Source organism: Elgaria multicarinata, chromosome 5, assembly GCF_023053635.1.
Source record: "Elgaria multicarinata webbii isolate HBS135686 ecotype San Diego chromosome 5, rElgMul1.1.pri, whole genome shotgun sequence".
In the NCBI taxonomy this organism is placed as follows: domain Eukaryota; kingdom Metazoa; phylum Chordata; class Lepidosauria; order Squamata; family Anguidae; genus Elgaria; species Elgaria multicarinata.
The window spans coordinates 34,565,362-34,583,173 of record NC_086175.1 but is presented as its reverse complement, the minus strand read 5'-3'; the positions used below and the strand labels follow the sequence as shown (position 1 = coordinate 34,583,173).

The 17,812-nt window shown below is 39.8% G+C and overlaps 1 protein-coding gene across 2 annotated transcripts in view; it reads left to right on the top strand.

The window, feature by feature from the left end:
* The window catches only part of TMTC4 (transmembrane O-mannosyltransferase targeting cadherins 4), a 56,551-nt gene that overhangs the window by 30,294 nt on the left and 8,445 nt on the right, over window positions 1-17,812 (top strand). For both annotated transcript variants that reach the window (XM_063126115.1, XM_063126114.1), the window contains 7 exons: window positions 5,724-5,885; window positions 6,818-7,020; window positions 9,416-9,587; window positions 9,679-9,810; window positions 13,982-14,061; window positions 15,016-15,123; window positions 16,439-16,580. In XM_063126115.1, the coding sequence (XP_062982185.1) occupies window positions 5,724-5,885; window positions 6,818-7,020; window positions 9,416-9,587; window positions 9,679-9,810; window positions 13,982-14,061; window positions 15,016-15,123; window positions 16,439-16,580 (999 nt within the window). The remainder of the gene's footprint in view (window positions 1-5,723; window positions 5,886-6,817; window positions 7,021-9,415; window positions 9,588-9,678; window positions 9,811-13,981; window positions 14,062-15,015; window positions 15,124-16,438; window positions 16,581-17,812) is intronic.

Sequence of the window (17,812 nt, the reverse complement as noted above, 5' to 3'; positions counted from 1 at the left end):
GATTAGAACAAACACACACACACCATAGATAGAAGCAATTGGTTTGGGGATTCCATTACAGCTGAAGGGGGCAGTTTCTCATGCACATGCCATTACATGTCTGTTTCCGCTGAGGAGAATTAGACAGCACATACAATGCAAGACTTTTATGTGCGCGTTAAAGAGCATATGGTATTGTTTTAACCCTGGATTTCTCTGCCTCAGTCTCCACAAAACTGCCTGTTTAAAAAACTATATCCTGTGGTTTGGGCCATTTTTTAAAACTTTAAAATCAAATCTGTATTCTCTTTCTGAACTCTTTCCCCCATCAACCATTTGCTGTGTTCTAGGACACTTCCTTTGTGCTCTAGAAAGATGGATGATGGCTTAGTGCAGAGGCAGCAGTTTTGTGGGGAAATATTGATCTTTGATCTTTTTAAAAGGCGAGTGCGTGTTTCATTCAGGCAGTACATTAATTCTGCACTGTCCCCTTAAATACAACGCAGCCTCCAGGCTACCTCTCTGGTCCCCACCCCATGTTTTTCCCTTCGACTAACAGAAATTCTGCTATAGCCTGTGATTTTATTTGTGGAACCCGAATGAGTAATCAAGGTTCAACATAACAGAAGAGGCACTGGTAGGTGAAGGGAATTGGCACCAGTAAGGAGGTGGAAGAAAGAGAGATGAGCTCTGGTGCCGTATATAAATAAACAATAAACAAACAATTAGTATAACAATGTATTCCTATGCTGTGAGCCACTTTTGGCACGTTTTATGTGGGAAAGTGGCATACAACTTAAAGCAATAACAACAGTTTTTTTCAGAGGTTCCTGTTATGTTGAGGTGGAAGAAAGAGAGACGAGCTCTTGCTAGTTCTGATAGCACAGCCTTCCTCAACCTGGGGCGCTCCAGATGTGTTGAACTACAACTCCCAGAATGCCTCAGCATGGCTGGGGCATTCTGGGAGATGCAGTCCAACACACCTGGAGCGCCCCAGGTTAAGGAAGGCTGTGATAGCAGGACACACAACAAACGCTGAGGCTTCTTAATCAAGTGAACTGTGTTTGCAGTTTTGCAGCGTGTCCATCCTTTTTTCTTATTACAGCTCCTGAGGAAGGATTCTTCTGAATCCGAAACATGGAGCATTTTTACATCACTACAAAAATAAAAAGTTCATTGTTTATTTATATACGGTACAGAGCTCGTCTCTCTTTCTTCCACCTCAACATAACAGAAACCTCTGAAAAAAAACTGCTGATGTTATTGCTTTAATTTGTATGCCACCTTTCCACATAAAACGTGCCCAAAGTGACTCACAACACAGGAATACATTGTTATACTAATTTATTTCAAGTATTTCTATATAAGTTTTCTGCCCCCTGGGGACCTCCAAGTGATGTACAATAGAATCCAGTAAAATCACACGTATTACTGTAGTACCAATTCATTTCAAAACATCACAATTCAAATGAACAATTTATTTCTGTAATGCTAATATTATAACATTTGTCAGTCCTTACAAAATAAGCAGTATCAATCAGTAAAACACAATTATCGATTGGTATTATTCATCAGTTGTTAAGGTACATACATAATATAACCAGCAACGAGTTCTTCGAAAGGGACGAGTACAGGACATTGCATTCAGATTTTTTCATGCATGTCCCATTCTGTCTCTCATTCTGGTGCAGCTCTGAAAGCTCCAACGTCAATAGAGATGTGTGTGAATTTTCAGTCTCTTCCAGGTGCTCTAGCTATTTCTTTGGTTATCAACGATTGCTAAACTGAACTTCCATCTTCAGAAAAACTATAAATCAGGAGTGAGCAACATGTGGCACTCCAGATACTTTTGTTTACAACTTATACCAGCCTTAACTAGGATAGCCAGTGGTGACGGCTGATGGGAGTTGTAGGCCTTAACATCTGGAAGGCCCACCCCTGTTATGAATAGTAGTGCAGAATTTGCAGCATCTGACCTGGGCAGGAAGTCAAAGCAATGCTGGAGCGATAATGTTAGACGAAGGGGTGGGGGGAAGGGAGGGAAGCATCATCCTTTCAGGATTGTATCATTTTGGGGAGGATGGAGCTCCCCAACCTGGCCTCCATCCCCAACAGATCAGACAACATTATCACATGTTTTGTATTTTATTTAACGTGGCATTTAAACTATATTTTATAGTGAACTGCCTTCCAAAGTCTTATTGGGTCAAAGGTGGTCAACTATCTAAAATGAAATAATAAAGAAATCAGATATAACTGAATGAGTTTTAAAAATACATAATTGGGTGCAATATCAAAGCTTTAATTTGAAACTTGAGTGTTTTAAACATGTTGGCAGTCTCTCTTGATTGATTTGATGTTTATCAATTGTCAAATGCTGTGAACTGGCAGCTGTCAGATATTACAGATGTCATGCAATATTGCACTTCAGCTATCAAATAAAAAAATATTACAGCATGACAGCTATGAATACTGTCACATACTAACCACTATTTCATCTCCTGTGTCAAATACTGTAAAATGCTAAATAACATTCCATGTTGCTGCTGAATATAAATTTCACTATGATGGCAATATTTAGAGTACTTAATATCTACTGTCACTATTATAAATACATAATTTAATAAATTAAGCATAGTTAAAGCATTGAGCGTCTTGTTCCATCTAACATGCTCAATAATATATGAGCGGTTGTAGAAATTAACTTTGACATAAAGTCTGCCATATACCTGATCCAATATGTTGATAAAACCTTTGTATGCCAAGGAATAATAATTTCTACTAGGTTCCCTTTACAATCATCCCTAAACATGTTTACTTGGACACAAATCCCACTGATTTCAGTGGGACCTACTTCTAAGTATGCTTAGGAGTAGAGCCTACATTTTATTGTACATTTTAATGAAACAGATAGATGACTCAGTACAAATATGTTGATTTCTTAGTCTTTTATGTTTTTACTGTTCCCTGTAAGGTACTTTATTTTATTGTATTTATTTATTTATCTTTGACATCTTTTTTCCTGCCCATCAACCAAGTCCTCTGGGTGATATTCAAAACTTATACATCAATAAAGTACAAAATAAAATTAAATGGCATCAACATTGATTTAAAACAATATTAATAGAGCCAGCATAAAACCTAACTTGAGGATCTAGTGAAGAATTCCGTATCTGTTTCCTACACTTTAATGGGTAGTGTTGTTAAAATGACACACACCTTTTGTCACTCTCATGTGGTTCATAGCTATGGAACTAAATTTGGGGCAGGATTGAACAGACAACATAATTGATCCCCATAACAAGACATCTTCCTGCAGTTTTCCAAGCATGGAAAACATATGATGCTGAGGAAGGGCTTTGAGATCCATCTTGTGCTTTTTAGAAATCTTGGATTACATGGGCATAGAATTTTGATTGCAGCTATTTCCATTGCTTGCATAATTTGTTCTGCTTCCAATAATTCTGGATAAGAGCAGTTCACTGTTATACAGGGCTGGATCTACACTAGTCTTATAACGTTGCTAGTGTCCCTTTCTAACGTGGTTCTCTGTAACTTTACTGCAGGGCACATTGTTAAATCCTTTCGTTGTTCTCCCTCCCTCTTCTCTGAGAGCTGCTGGGTTTGCTCCGCCCACTGCCTGCCTCATTCCTAGCCAGCAGTGCAGGGCAATAGTCATAAGCACACACAAACTCCCTCCGTCCCAAAACATCTTAATGCAGGTCCCAGGGAATAGCCTGAACACATAGGAGCCAGCCACTTTGCTGAAGCTAAGCAGGGTTGGGTCTGGTCAGGGTTTGGATGGGAGACCAAATTGCAACGTTTTAGCAGCAGCCGCATTTAAGCCCCGCTGGTCATGAGTTTTGGACTGGGACCAAGAGACCCTTGTTAATTTTCCTGCACGGAGCTACAGCGATCCTTTGAGCGCTCCTCAGCTCCTTTGCAAAGAGGGGGGAAATGTTAAAAAAAAATCATAAAAAATCAACCGATGACCCAATTTGATTCAAATTTTAAGGCAGGATGCATGGGAGTACTTCACAATAAAAGCAGATTCTAAGGTGAAAAACTTCTGAATCCTTTGCATGCAATTGTCAGTGATTGCACAGTATAAGGCTGGTGTGATTTATCTGCTGTAGCAGATAAGATAGCAAACGGGGCGAAGGAAGGAGAACAGGAAGTGGGCGGAACAAACCCAGCAGCTCTGAGAAAGGGAGAGGAGAATTACTGGTAGGACGAGGCACATGAATCTGTAGCCACGCTGGAACTAAGAAATAGAACCTGTAAGTACGACTCATTTACAACATTGGAGACCCAGGGTCATGTGACGCTATGCGTCACAGTAACCCATTCAAAATGTTAGAATAACACCAGTGTAGATCCCACCAGGTCATTGAAGGTCTTGCCCTTTCCTTGCAGGCATAAAATATTACTGAGACTCTTTTTGGCTTCTCAGATTATTCACATAGATTTTAAACTACCTTTGCAGCCAACAGGACTATCAGACCTTAAAAGTCTGGCATTCTCAGGACACTGATTGATTGGTTTCATTTAGATCCCACCTTTCGTCTAAGGAGCTCAAAGCGTTGTATATGGATTTGAAACTGGGTCTCCACAAGTCCTAATCTGGTATTCTTAACTGCTACTGTAGTTACTGCAACTTTGCTGCTCTTCCATAGAAATGTGGAATATAAACCCAGTAAAGAGTTGCTCATGTGATTTGCTCCAAAATTGATGGAGTTTTTGTGAGCTGGATAGTGTTGTCTGTACTTTGCCTGGTCTGAACAGAGTTCCCGTGTTGTTAATAGCTGAATGGCTTCTTTCATCATTGCACCATTATGATGTGATGCACCTACCAAATTTAGGGTGACCATATGAAAAGGAGGACAGGGCTCCTGTATCTTTAAGAGTTGCATAGAAAAGGGAATTTCAGCAGGTGTCATTTGTATATATGGAGAACCTGGTGAAATTCCTTCTTCATCACAACAGTTAAAGCTGCAGGAGCTATACTAGAGTGACCAGATTTAAAAGAGGGCAGGGCACCTGGAGCTTTAACTGTGGTGATGAATATACAAATGACACCTGCTGAAATTCCCTTTTCAATACAGCTGTTAAAGATACAGGAGCCCTGTCCTCCTTTTCATATGGTCACCCTACCCAAATTTGTTTCTGCAATGTGCTTGTTAGAAGCACAGGGGGCTTTGCCAGGTCAGAAGCTAGCAAACCTGGAGCATGTATTAGTACTACAATTTAGAACATAAGAAGAGCTATGCTGGATCAGACCAAGGGTCCATCTAGTCCAGCATTCTGTTTATACAGTGGCCAACCAGCTCCCTGTGGGAAACCCACAAGCAGGATATCAATGCAACAGCATCCTCCCTGGTGTATATAGGCTTACTGCCTCTGATACTGGAGATAGTGCATAGCCATCAGGACTAGTAGCCATTGATAGCCTTCTCCAGGAATTTATCCAACCCCTTTTAAAGCCATCCAAATTGGTTGCCATCACTACACCTTGTGGTAGTGAATTCCATAGTTTAACTATGCGCTGTGTGAAGAAGTACTTCCTTTTATCTGTCCTGAATTTTCCAGCTATCAGCTTCATGGTATTATGCGAGAGGGAGAAAATGTCTTTTCCTACTATTTTTTTTCCTCTCACGCCATCTGTCTTGAAGTTCTATATTGCATTTTTTTAAGGAGAAAAATGTAGTCATAACATGTCCTGCTTTTCTCCCTTCTCGCTCTAGAGCCTGGTGGTGTTTAGAAAAGGACTTCTTTTCAGGATGACTCTTCTGTTATCAGGAGGAGCCACCATGTTGTATGTACGATGGCGAATTATGGGCACTGGGCCACCAGCATTTACCGAAGTGGATAACCCTGCTTCATTTGCAGATAGTCTGATTGTGAGGGTAAGTTGCAAGGGTGTTGCTTTTTAATGAGCTAAAGAAATCATTGAATTAATCAAGTTAATCAAGGGGGAGCAGCCAGCAGTTAGTGGTGGAGCAAGCACTTTGCATGCATCAATAGCAGGCTTGGAACAGCTGTTTGTCTGAGACATTATAGTAGACAGTTGGACCAACAGTCTGATTTGGGCATAAGGTAACTTTATACGTTCATATGTAATGTACTTCATAACCCTCAAGGAGCAATGCTTTAATGCTGATGTTTTAAATCTTGTAATGGTGAGCTTGTAGGGGGTGGGATTGTGGGATTGTGTTGTTGTTGTTGTTTCCATTTACTTGGCTGAATTTGCTGTGTGCCCCCTATTGTACAATTTCAACATGGATGGCACTGCCAATGTTCCAAAACCTCAAGTTCTCTGAAAGTTCTGCAACACCCACAAGCGATTTGGATACATGAGACAGAACTATATTGATTTGAGGAGCTAGAGATTTCCCCCCCCCCCCAGTCACATTTAGGGTCTCTAGTTTCTGTCTGGTATACTCGGGCAGAGGCCACTGTTGGCTAAGGAAGCCCAAGAATTTGGGGTAGCAGCCATCTCATAGCTAACAGTGGGAAAGCCTCAGAGGCATTCACTGGCTTGAAGCCATGCAAGCAGCCCTCCTAGAAAGAAATCTTATTGGGGTAGCCAAATTTGTGTAATAGGGACCAAGGGATGGTTCCTATTACACTGAGATAACATTAATTAACCTACATTTGATTAGACTGTAGAACCATAGTCAAGACTTCTTAATTTGATAAACATCCTTTTAAAAGCGAAGGCTTACAATACAACTCTGATATCTGGAAAAGTACTAGTAAAATGTTATCCCCCTTTCCCCTCCCAGCAGCCTCTTAAGTTCAGTATGAAGTAAATGTTTGTTTTTCCTTTGACTGACAGGCTATAAACTATAATTACTACTATTCGTTGAATGCATGGTTGCTGCTGTGTCCCTGGTGGCTGTGTTTTGATTGGTCAATGGGCTGCGTGCCCCTTATTAAATCAGTCAGTGACTGGAGAATAATTGCGCTAGCAGTTCTTTGGTTCTGCCTAATTGCTCTGATGTGCCAAGCCTTGTGCTCTGAAGACAGCCAGAAGAGAAGGTAAAATACATTGTTGAATTTTAAATTTCTTATTGGGTTGTAGGCATTATTGTCTTAAATCTAGCACTGTTCTTTTGGTGTGTTTTTTTAACGAATCAGTGGAATCAATATACCTTAGCAAAATGCAATTCAAATAAATATTTATAGCTCTGACTTGCGTTCCCTTCCCAATTTGGTTCCATCATTTTTTACACTGGCTATGGGGAGACAAATTTGTAAAAAGGAGGTATGGATGGCTGCTTTATCTTCCTCCTGAAATGGCATTTTGAGATCCTTAACTCTGTAGGGGGTAAAAAGTAATTTGTGGTCAGAATAAAGTGTAATTGATGTATGTTGTTTTCCTTCACCTCTTTCAACAATGTTTCTTTTGTAAAAATAATAAAACAACTTAAAGAACATTTTTTAAAAAGAAGAAGTAGTAGTATTGGTTCTGGCTGTTGATTTAAAAAATATTTTTTTTGTCCCAGAATGATTACTCTTTATCTGTAAAGAGATAACAGTGAAAATAATGAGGGAAACCCTGTCATTGAAATAAATAAAAGTTGCTTTAAGAGGGTGAGTGGTAAAATAATTTCTGAGAAGGTGTTACAGGTGCCCTTCTCTAGATTGCTTAATTTTTGAATCAAACATTTCATCCTTTTAATTGGCGATGTGTCCATTGTTCAGATTTGGCATTCTTTCCTCCAGCAGGGGGACATATTTATTTTGTTCCACTTTCCCCTTTGAAAACTAAAACCAAAATAGATTACCTAATAGTGCTTTTGAGTGTTCATAGCACTTCACCTGCATTGTTTCAGTAGTCTAACCACAGTCTTATAAAGTAGTATTATCCCCACATTGGAAGTGAAAGGGAGGCTTGTGTAAGGTATGAGATTTAGACACAACTTCATGACTGACACTCTTAGCAACAATGCCAGTTTCCATCTTTTTGTTTGTGTACAATGGCTTGGATCCTAAAATAAATAAACTGAAGGAAATTTGTGGAAGGAAAGTTTTCCATCCCGTTCTTCCCACTTTAGTCAACTCCACCCTCCCAAATGTCACTTTGGGGAGGGGGGTGGTTTCTGAATGTGGGGGTTACTGGGGGACAAGGCAACATTTTCTTTCCATGAACTTCCTTAAGTTATCTTAGGATAATAGCCCTTCTCCCAGAAGTTGCCTGCACCTCATCGCACCCTGTTCATCATTGGCCATGTGGAGAGGATCTGGGGTCACAGGTTGCTGCAGGAGGGAGGAGGTGACAGGAAATGTTCTTTCTTGAACTTAAGTTTACTCATCTTAGGATTCAAACCAATGTATATATTGGTTGTGATTACAACGTGGTTTTTGCACAGGAGATTTTTGACTCCAGGTACCTTGGATTTTTGCTTGGCAGATGTTTTAATTTTTGTTTTGTCTGGTGCTAATATTTTGGTGGTAAGCGATCAAAATATTTTCTTACATGCATGTGTTTTTGGATGACATCTACAACAAATTCTAAACCAGAATCACAGAAAGGACACCTGACATAACTATGGATTTTGGCAGTTACTCTTTAGTGTTTGATCATTTGGAATATTGCATATTTGTACGGTGGAGAAAAAACAAGAGAAGTATGCATGTTCTATGGTAATCAATAGGGTAGAAAAAGCTCTTGCAAAGGCTCAGTAATACTAGTGGCAAAACAACAGTTATGCTGTACAGTGTAGGTGGGCTACCTGTAACCCTCCTGATGTTTTGGCTTTCAACTTCCATCAGCCTTAGCCAGCATAAACTGTGGAGAGGGATAATGGGAGTTGTAGGCCATAACTTCTAGAAGGCCACATGTTGACCACCCCTGCTATACAGGCATTTGGCTGAGATCTAGGCCACAAGAAACACTGCATACCTATGGATGTTTCTCATTACTCACACACATTGAAGAGAACAGGTAGGTCTTCTTACACATAGTTGGAAGTCAACTGATTGATTCAGTTATGTTTAGGTCTGCATTACCGAAATTATCATGTGACAAATATAGAAATGTAATTTACATACTTCGTTTTGAATTACTTGGGGTCCCTTCCAACATTACTTTTAGTCGTGTGGAAGGTGCAGCAGAATGGCTTCTTAGTAACATTGGAAATGCAAGATCATGTGGAGGAGCCCATGCGGCAGCTACTTTCCAGACTAGTATTACCATTCCTGGGAAATGGAAAAACTATGTGCGGGGGAAAGGAGCTATGCCATGGATTTCCCCTGTGTGGTCTTGGACTTTTGATGTTACTCAATGGCATTGAAATGACTCATGGTGCAACAGCTTCCATGCTACAGATACTGGTCGAATGGACTTTAAGAAATCCAAACCTCTATCCAGATATTAACATTGAAATAAGAATTTAGTTGTTCATCCTATAATGTATTTTTTTCATTCCAGAATCCTTACCTTGGGATTGGGATTTCTCATTATTCCTTTTCTTCCTGCAAGTAACCTGTTCTTTCGAGTTGGATTTGTCATTGCAGAAAGAGTAACCTACCTCCCCAGTATTGGCTACTGTATGCTGATTACATATGGATTCAGTCTATTAAGCAAGCAAGCTAAGAAAAAGGTAGTAACAGAATGATCCATATCATTGACAACCAGGACGGACAAAAAAGGGCTTTAAAACTGGTCTTTAACATGTGTCTCCTTTCTTCAAGGAATTGCTTGTGGCTGCTCTGATGGGCCTCTTGTTGCTAAATGTATGGCGTTGTATCATCCGCAGTAACCAGTGGAGATCTGAAGAGCAGCTTTTTAGAAGTGCTTTGTCTGTGTGTCCTTTGAACGCCAAAGTAAGTGTGTGTGTGTGTGTGTGTATGACTTTTTTATGACAGTAATTATACATTTTAATTTCTCATTTCATTACCTTGTTGCAAGATTGTGTATGTAAACCGCCCAGAGAGCTTCGGCTGTGGGGCGGTATATAAATGTAATAAATAAATAAATAAATAAATAAAAATAAATAAATAAATGAGCACTTGAGTTGTCATGAGCATCTGAGTTATTATCCACTTCAGTCAGATCATAGTTACCAGGGCAGGATCTACACTACTGCTTTAAAACAGTTTATAACAGTAGTGACAGCTGTTGGGGCCAAGGACACACTCCATATACAGTTTTCAAACTGTTTTCAAAGTGTCATATCCTGCTTGGTGTAGATCAAGCCCAGAAGATGTATTGATTTAATGAAGACATACAGTAATGTTGACTGTTAAGGTTCTAAATTTTCTATCTGTGTTTTTAGTGCTCTACTTTCTTGCTTTGGTGATGTAAGCCTATGCGGCAGGGTCTTGCTATTTACTGTTTTACACTGTACAGCACCATGTACACTGATGGTGCTATATAAATAATAATAATAATAATAATAATAATAATAATAATAATAATAATAATAATAATAATAATAATAATAATATAAATATGTTGCTCTCTTCATGGTAGCTAGCAAACATAGTGGATGGATCTATTAGCTACATCTTTACCAACAGAACTGCAATACTTTATTACTCATTTAGGGGAAAGGTGCCAAACCAGTGTGAGAGCCAGTGTGGCGGAGTGGCTAGAGTGTCGGACTGGGAGTCGGGAGATCCAGGTTCTAGTCCCCACTCAGCCATGGAAGCTCACTGGGTGACTTTGGGGCAGTCATAGACTCTCAGCCCAACCTACCTCACAGGGTTGTTGTTGTGAGGACAAAGTGGAGAGGAGGAGGATTATGTACAACGCCTTGGGTTCCTTGCAAGAAAAAAGGCGGGATATAAATGCAATAATAAATAAACCAGTTTTAAATGCAGCTACACCCCTGCAGTATAAACTCAAAACATTTCTGTTCAGTACTACTTCCCACTGGCTTGAATAAATTGGCTGAAATATGATAAAGTGTCTTTAACACATTGAGATCTATAGATACACACAAGCACATTTTTTTCCTCATACATGATGTTTTTATGTCCAGCGTCCAACTGGCTATTGGCTGCTTGTGTACATTTCCTATCGCTCGGAACCCGACAGCCTCAGGCACAGTTAGTTATTTTTTCCTCATTAAGTGGTTACAGTCATATGCTGGCTTTCAGCCTGGGTTCCCAACTTGTACTTATAGGAGACACAGTTGGAGAAATCTTGTTGCTTTATTTCTCAGCTTAACAGCTCCCAAGCAAACACGTCAGTAACAGTAAAGATGTATCCTCAAACTAAGCTAGTGCTGAGGATTTCTTCCGCTGTGGCATTTAATGGCGTGAATTGGGCTTAAGAGGATCGCAGACAATCCAAGATCTATATCAGTTTTGCATGCATAATGTTTCTCTGGAAATCAGGTCAATCCCTGCTTTTATGCATTATTAAAAGCGATGGCAGAGTATAAAATAAAATCGTTAACAGTGTGTCGTATTCGCCATGCACCAAAGTTGAATCCGTTCCTGAAAAAGCTTTCCATCCTCATCCTCCTCTCATTACGGTTGCTAATGCAAAAAATCTGAACAGTTGCATTGTTAATTTTCTTGTCTGCCTTATTCTAGAAGATGGCAAAAGGCAGGTTACTGTACGTGCTAAAAAACAACAACAGAGTTCAGAATCTGGAGTATAAGATTCAAAGTGAAGAGGAAGTGTTGCAATATTGTCAACCATAACTTTTTTTGGCCATTGCAAAGAACTGAGATTCTCTGCTAGAGAACTGCTTGTCCTGGGGTTACTTAGGGACAGAGAACAAGGGAGTCATGATAGTTTAATATATGGTGTGGTATTCAGCAGTACAAATGGGGTAATCTTTCCTGATCAGGGGAATACACTGCCAATTCTAAATTGGTTTGCAGGGCATGGGATTCACACCAGGACAAAATGTAGATATTACAACCTTTTTCTCACATAGCTGAACACACAAATCTTTTATACAATTAGTATTCCAATATGCACTTTCTTGTTGCACAACCCAACTCATCTGTTCATAAAAGTTGCAAATACTCCTCCTGCTTGGAGTCAAAATGTCACTGAGACCAAGGGGAATCAACAGAGTCAAACCCCTCTTGTCTCTCTCCCAACAAAGGTCATCCATCAGGGCAACCAAAGCTGTACAGTGCCAAACTCTTACCTAAACTCAGTTTGAGACAGGTTTAGATAACGTGCTTCATCCAACAGTGCCTGCAGTTGGGGTGCTGCCACCTTCTCAAACACCTTGCTCAAAAAAGAGATACTTGTGACTGAGTTATAGTGGCTACTGTCTTCTGGGTCCAATGAGGATTTCTTAGGAGTAGTCTTGCAATCGCTTCTTTCAAGGCAGCTGGGACCACTCTTCTCTGAATGAGGCAGTAATCCTGGACCAACCCAGTTAATCCCCTTCAGATCAATGTAAGAAGCCAGGATGAGCAAGGGTCAATGAAAGGTGGTTGGGCAACCTTTCCAATCACCTTGTCCACATTCTCAAGCTGCAACAACTGAAGCTGATCCCACAAATTGGACCAGACAGTGCTCTAGACACCTCCACAGTGTTAATGATGATCAGACCAAATGCAAGTGACTTTATCCTCAAAGTAACTAGCACAATTTTCATCACAGCACATTTATTTATTTATTTATTTATTGCATTTTTATACCGCCCAATAGCCGAAGCTCTCTGGGCGGTTCACAAAAATTAAAACCACAGTAAAACACCCAACAGGTTAAAACACAATTACGAAATACAGTATAAAAAGCGCAACCAGGATAAAACCACACAGCAAAGTTGATATAAGATTAAAATACAGAGTTAAAACAGTAAAATTTAAATTTAAGTTAAAATTAAGTGTTAAAATACTGAGTGAATAAAAAGGTCTTCAGCTGGCGACGAAAGCAGTACAGTGTAGGCGCCAGGCGGACCTCTCTGGGGAGCTCGTTCCACAACCGGGGTGCCACAGCGGAGAAAGCCCATTTTCAGGATTCCAATGTGTCCTCCCCTGGGTCTAGATGTAATAGCTCCTTCACCATTTGAAAAAGCTCTGTTGAACTGCTATCTGAAGATGCAATGGAAGCAGAGAAGATTCTTAGCAAGGAAATATGACTGATCAGTTGTCATATGCACTCTCACACTCTGTTTAGCAGTTGGAGTGGTATTTACCAGGCAGTAAAGATAGGTGAATCTGGCCTTATGTGTTCTAAAAAAATTACAGCAGGCACAAACTAATTGTGTGAATGTACAGACTTGAGACCTTTACACACACAAAGGCTATTTATCCCTGCTACAGGCATAATCAACCTGAATGGGCATACTAGGACTAGTGGAGTCCAAACGTTGCTGCTGCCATAAACAACAAGGGATCTTTCCCTCTTCTATGGAAATGGCAGTATGCTGGCTGATAGTGACTATGGAAGATGAAGTACACATAGGCCCAAAAAAGGGAGTGGCAGCCTTCAAGCCCATTTTGGACCTGCTAGAGACTCTTTCCCTGCCCTCCCAAGGCAAATAAAATCCTCCCAGAAATCTGTAGGCTGGAATTTGGATAATCAGCAGAAAACTAGTCATTAGTATCTGTTTTTCACTAACCTAAAGCCTTCTACATATAATTGTATTGCAGATTAAACACACACACACACACATACAGAGTTCAGTTGGATTAAGATGTTTTCAGTAATCTTTAAATTTCCTGAAGACTTGCTTTTTTACTGGGATGTTTGCTCTCTGATTATCTTTTCCTTCATTTCTCTATTTTTGTGTTATATATACTCCCTTCAATTAGAGTGTTCCTGGCAGACATAGATACAATCATTTTTATTTCAAGCCATCCCTTCATAGAAGTTTGACACATCACTGTAAATGCACATTATTCAAAGAAAGTGGCAGTCACCAAGGCCAGCTGTACATAAACAGTCCTGCTTTGTTCAGCCATAAATCTATTTTTAAAAATTGCACTTTGAGGGAGAAAATAGTGAATTATAAGTATCTAAGAGCAATAAATTGGTGTCTGTAAAAATTAATGCAGTCTTGTCCTTTACTTTCAGGTTCATTATAATGTTGGCAAAAACTTGGCTGATAAAGGCAACCAAACTGCTGCAATCAATTATTACAGGGAGGCTGTAAGGTATGGGTCACTTTGAAGATGCAGGATACTGATTTACTCACCAGTAGAAAAGAACCATAGAAAAATGCACTGTTGAAATTTTATCTCAATGCACTGTTTAAACTTTATTATGAATCTTTGCAATAATAATTAATTTTAATCTGCAGAACATTAAGTTCTATATTAGCAGCTTCGAACAATGTAAGAGGGTACAAATGTGCAATATTAATTTTAAAATGTTGGCAGTGACATAGGAAATACAAGTTTTTACTCTATTAGGTGCTTGTGTCCCAGTCAAGTTTTGGATAGCTGCTGAAAAACTGGAAGATATAATATGAATTTTGATCCAATATTTTTATTGTTAAGACATATGCAACAGTGATACAAACAGCAGATTATAATATGGTATAAAATTGGATTATAGTGACAAGAATGTGAATTGTGTATTGAAAGTGAGGTGAAAACCCAGAATTATTGGAACAGAATAGAAGACTATGGGATATTTATGTATTTATTAAATTGCAACCATAACAAATTAATTAACTATGTAGGGGCACATAAAGGAAGACCAGAAATGTGTTGACTTATTGAAAATAGTATTTATTAACAGTGAAGATGTGCTACCTAGCAAAAGGCACTGTCCTTAATAAAACTGTTTACATGCAAGCACCATTGATATGAAAGCTAGCATAGTCATGAAGCCCCATAAAAACTGTTGCTCTAGGCAGCAAATTCTGGAGGGGGTGCCATTTCCTGCCTCACTGTTTTTAAAACGGATAGCTGCAGTCTAGAGCGGGATGGTGTTGCTGATTTAACACATGCTGCAGATGTCTAAAAATGCCTAAGGCTGGTTCTGGTTGATATAAAAATGGTACAGGGAAGGGAAGAATTGGTGGCTATGCTGTATAGATGAAAGGAAAAGAGGAGAGGTACTTCCTTCCAGCAAGTAATTCTCTTTTCTCTTTTAAATCCCAGGTTGAATCCTAAATATGTGCACGCTATGAACAACTTGGGAAATATCTTGAAAGAAAGGAATGAACTCCAGGAAGCTGAAGAGCTTCTGTCACTAGCAGTACAAATACAGTACGTTCTAAACACAAAAATCAAGTTACTGTTGCACAGCTGTACTTTGGCAATAATTTTGATCCTTCCCAATCTGGGCTTAAGGCCTTGTTTTGGGACAAAAATAGCCTTGGTGGATGACCCTTGTCAGGAACTATACAGGGGTTGTACATCCCTGTTAGACCTCTCTGTCGTATTTTATACTGCCAACCATGGTGTCCTTCTGGGGCATTTGGCCAGACTTGAGGTACTGTTTTACAATCTTATCCAACTGAGTGTTCCCAAAAGGTGGTGCTGGGGAACTGTTGCTTGGCCCTGTGGCTGTTGGCTTGTGGCATTCCTCAAGGCTCCATGTTGTCCCCTATGCCAAGGAGGCTATGGAACTCCTGAGCTGCTGACTGGATGCAGTGATGGATTAGACGTGGGTTGAGATGGAGTTACTGTTGGTCAGTAGAAAAACTAATTTGGGATTGGTGAGTACAGCCTATTCTGGAATGGGTTGAACTCACATTGAAGGAACAGGGCTGTAGCCTTGGGGTGCTTCTGGACTTGGTGTTGTCCTAGAAGGTTAGGTGGCTGCTGCTGTGGCCAGGAGTGCCTTTGCCCAGCTTCACCTGCTGTGCCAGTTGTGCTCCCTGACCACAGAAGTCCATGCCTTAGTCACCTGCTGTTTAGACTCTTGCAACACACTGCATGGGGCTCCCCTTGAAGAGTGTTGAGGCACTGCAGTCAGTGCAAAATGCAGGGGTCAGATAGCTTTCTGGTGCATGCTTTGTTGATGCAAATTATATCAGTCTTGTACCTCCTGCACTGGCTGCCAATTTGTTTTGAGGCACAATTTAAGGGGCTGGCTTTTACCTATAAAGTTTTGGGCCAGGATATCTGAAAGGCAATCTCCTCCTGCATGAACCTGCCTGTGACATTAAGATCTACTTCAGAGGCTTTTCTAGATATACCACCACCAAAAGAGGCTAAATTGGTGGAAACTTCAGGTGCAGCCTTCTCCATAGCAGCTCCCTAAAGAGAAAGATTTGCCCTTCTCTGTTCGGTTTTAGGCAGGCTGCTAAAATCCTATTATTCCACCTGGGTTTTCATTGGTTTTAAATGTATTTACTCCATTCTCAGATGATTTTTCCTGTTCTTAATTTGCTGCGGTATGACATTATATTAAAGTTTTAAATTGTTTTAAAGTTATTGTAAGTCACCTTTGATGCTCTTTTTGGACTGAAAGGCATTCAGGAATAATTTTATCAATCCGTTGATTAGTAGATAAAGATAGAATATCAAAGAAATTGTGTGGTCCATATGCTAAAATGTATCCAACAATTTTGCCTAGGCCTGATTTTGCAGCAGCGTGGATGAATTTAGGAATAGTGCAGAATAGCTTAAGAAGGTATGAAGCAGCAGAACAAAGCTATTGGACTGCAATTAGACACAGAAAAAAGTACCCAGATTGTTACTATAATTTAGGGCGCTTGGTAAGTGTATTTAATTATATTTATGCTAATGATCCAAGAGACTTTGAATTATATTTCTGTAGCAAACTTAAACATGCTTATTAGGAAATATTCTGTTGAACTTGGTGGGGCATCTGAGCAAACATGTTTAGAGTTTTTTCAGCCCTTTTGCAGTTTGATGTTGCCATCTTACACCCACTTACCTGCAAGAAAGCTGCACTGAACTGAAAGGTTTGCACTTTTGAGTAGACATGTATAGGATTGCACTAAGAGGTGTAAATGGGAGTGTAGGTTGAGAATTGCATGATGTCACTTATAGTTCTCCTGGTATTCTACCATCTCTCACAAACACTAACTGTCAGACTCTGCACCTCCTCAGATAAATGCTTCCTGTAAAAAAAACCCTAAAAAAAAACCTGTACAAGAAAGGGGAAACCATCAGGACAATGTAGCCCATGACATAATTGCAGTGAGTAAATATATGTGGATGGGTTTACTTTAATGCTTACATAGAGACTATACATGTGCAGTTACACATATGATTCTCCTTTTAAGCACTGGAAACACTTGTGTAAAGAGAGCCTTACACAGGTACAGTTAGATGTGTGTTGACGCAATGCACGTATTCAGTTTAACATGAGTGGGGCCTTCTACCACGTCTCATTATTATTTATTATTAATTCTAGAGCATGTATTCATTAAGTGCTGTATATGAAATATAGAGTCTGCCTTTAAGCTTACAATCCAAACAGACTAGGGAGTGAAGTGGAGAAAAAACATGGAGAAGCTCTATTAGTTTGATAATACCAGAACAAAGAGGTGAGTTAGCAGACCTGTAAATCCTGTTGAAGTCCCACTGATTCCCTCTGGCTGTTGATCATGCTGGGCAGGAGGTTATCCTACTACCTAGCAAGCACAGATCCTCTCCCCAGTGACTAGGTTCATGTACATAATGCACACACTTTGCCTTGTGCTAAGATATCAATAAAACAAAAGCCAAACAAAAAAACCTAGAGGAAAGAACCCACAAAATTAACAAACTTGTGGAGTAAGGACAAAACATTTTCAGAACATCCGAGGAGATGGGGGGAGTCAGGGAAGCACACACATTTATTTCACAGATTATTAGTATAGTATATTCTTAAGATTTTTTAAAAATGAAATTGTTTGGTCCTGGAATTGGAACTAAGCTCTGGTTCCCACTTGATTCTGGTCCTGCTTCCCACTTGATTCTCTCCATTTGGTAGCTGTCT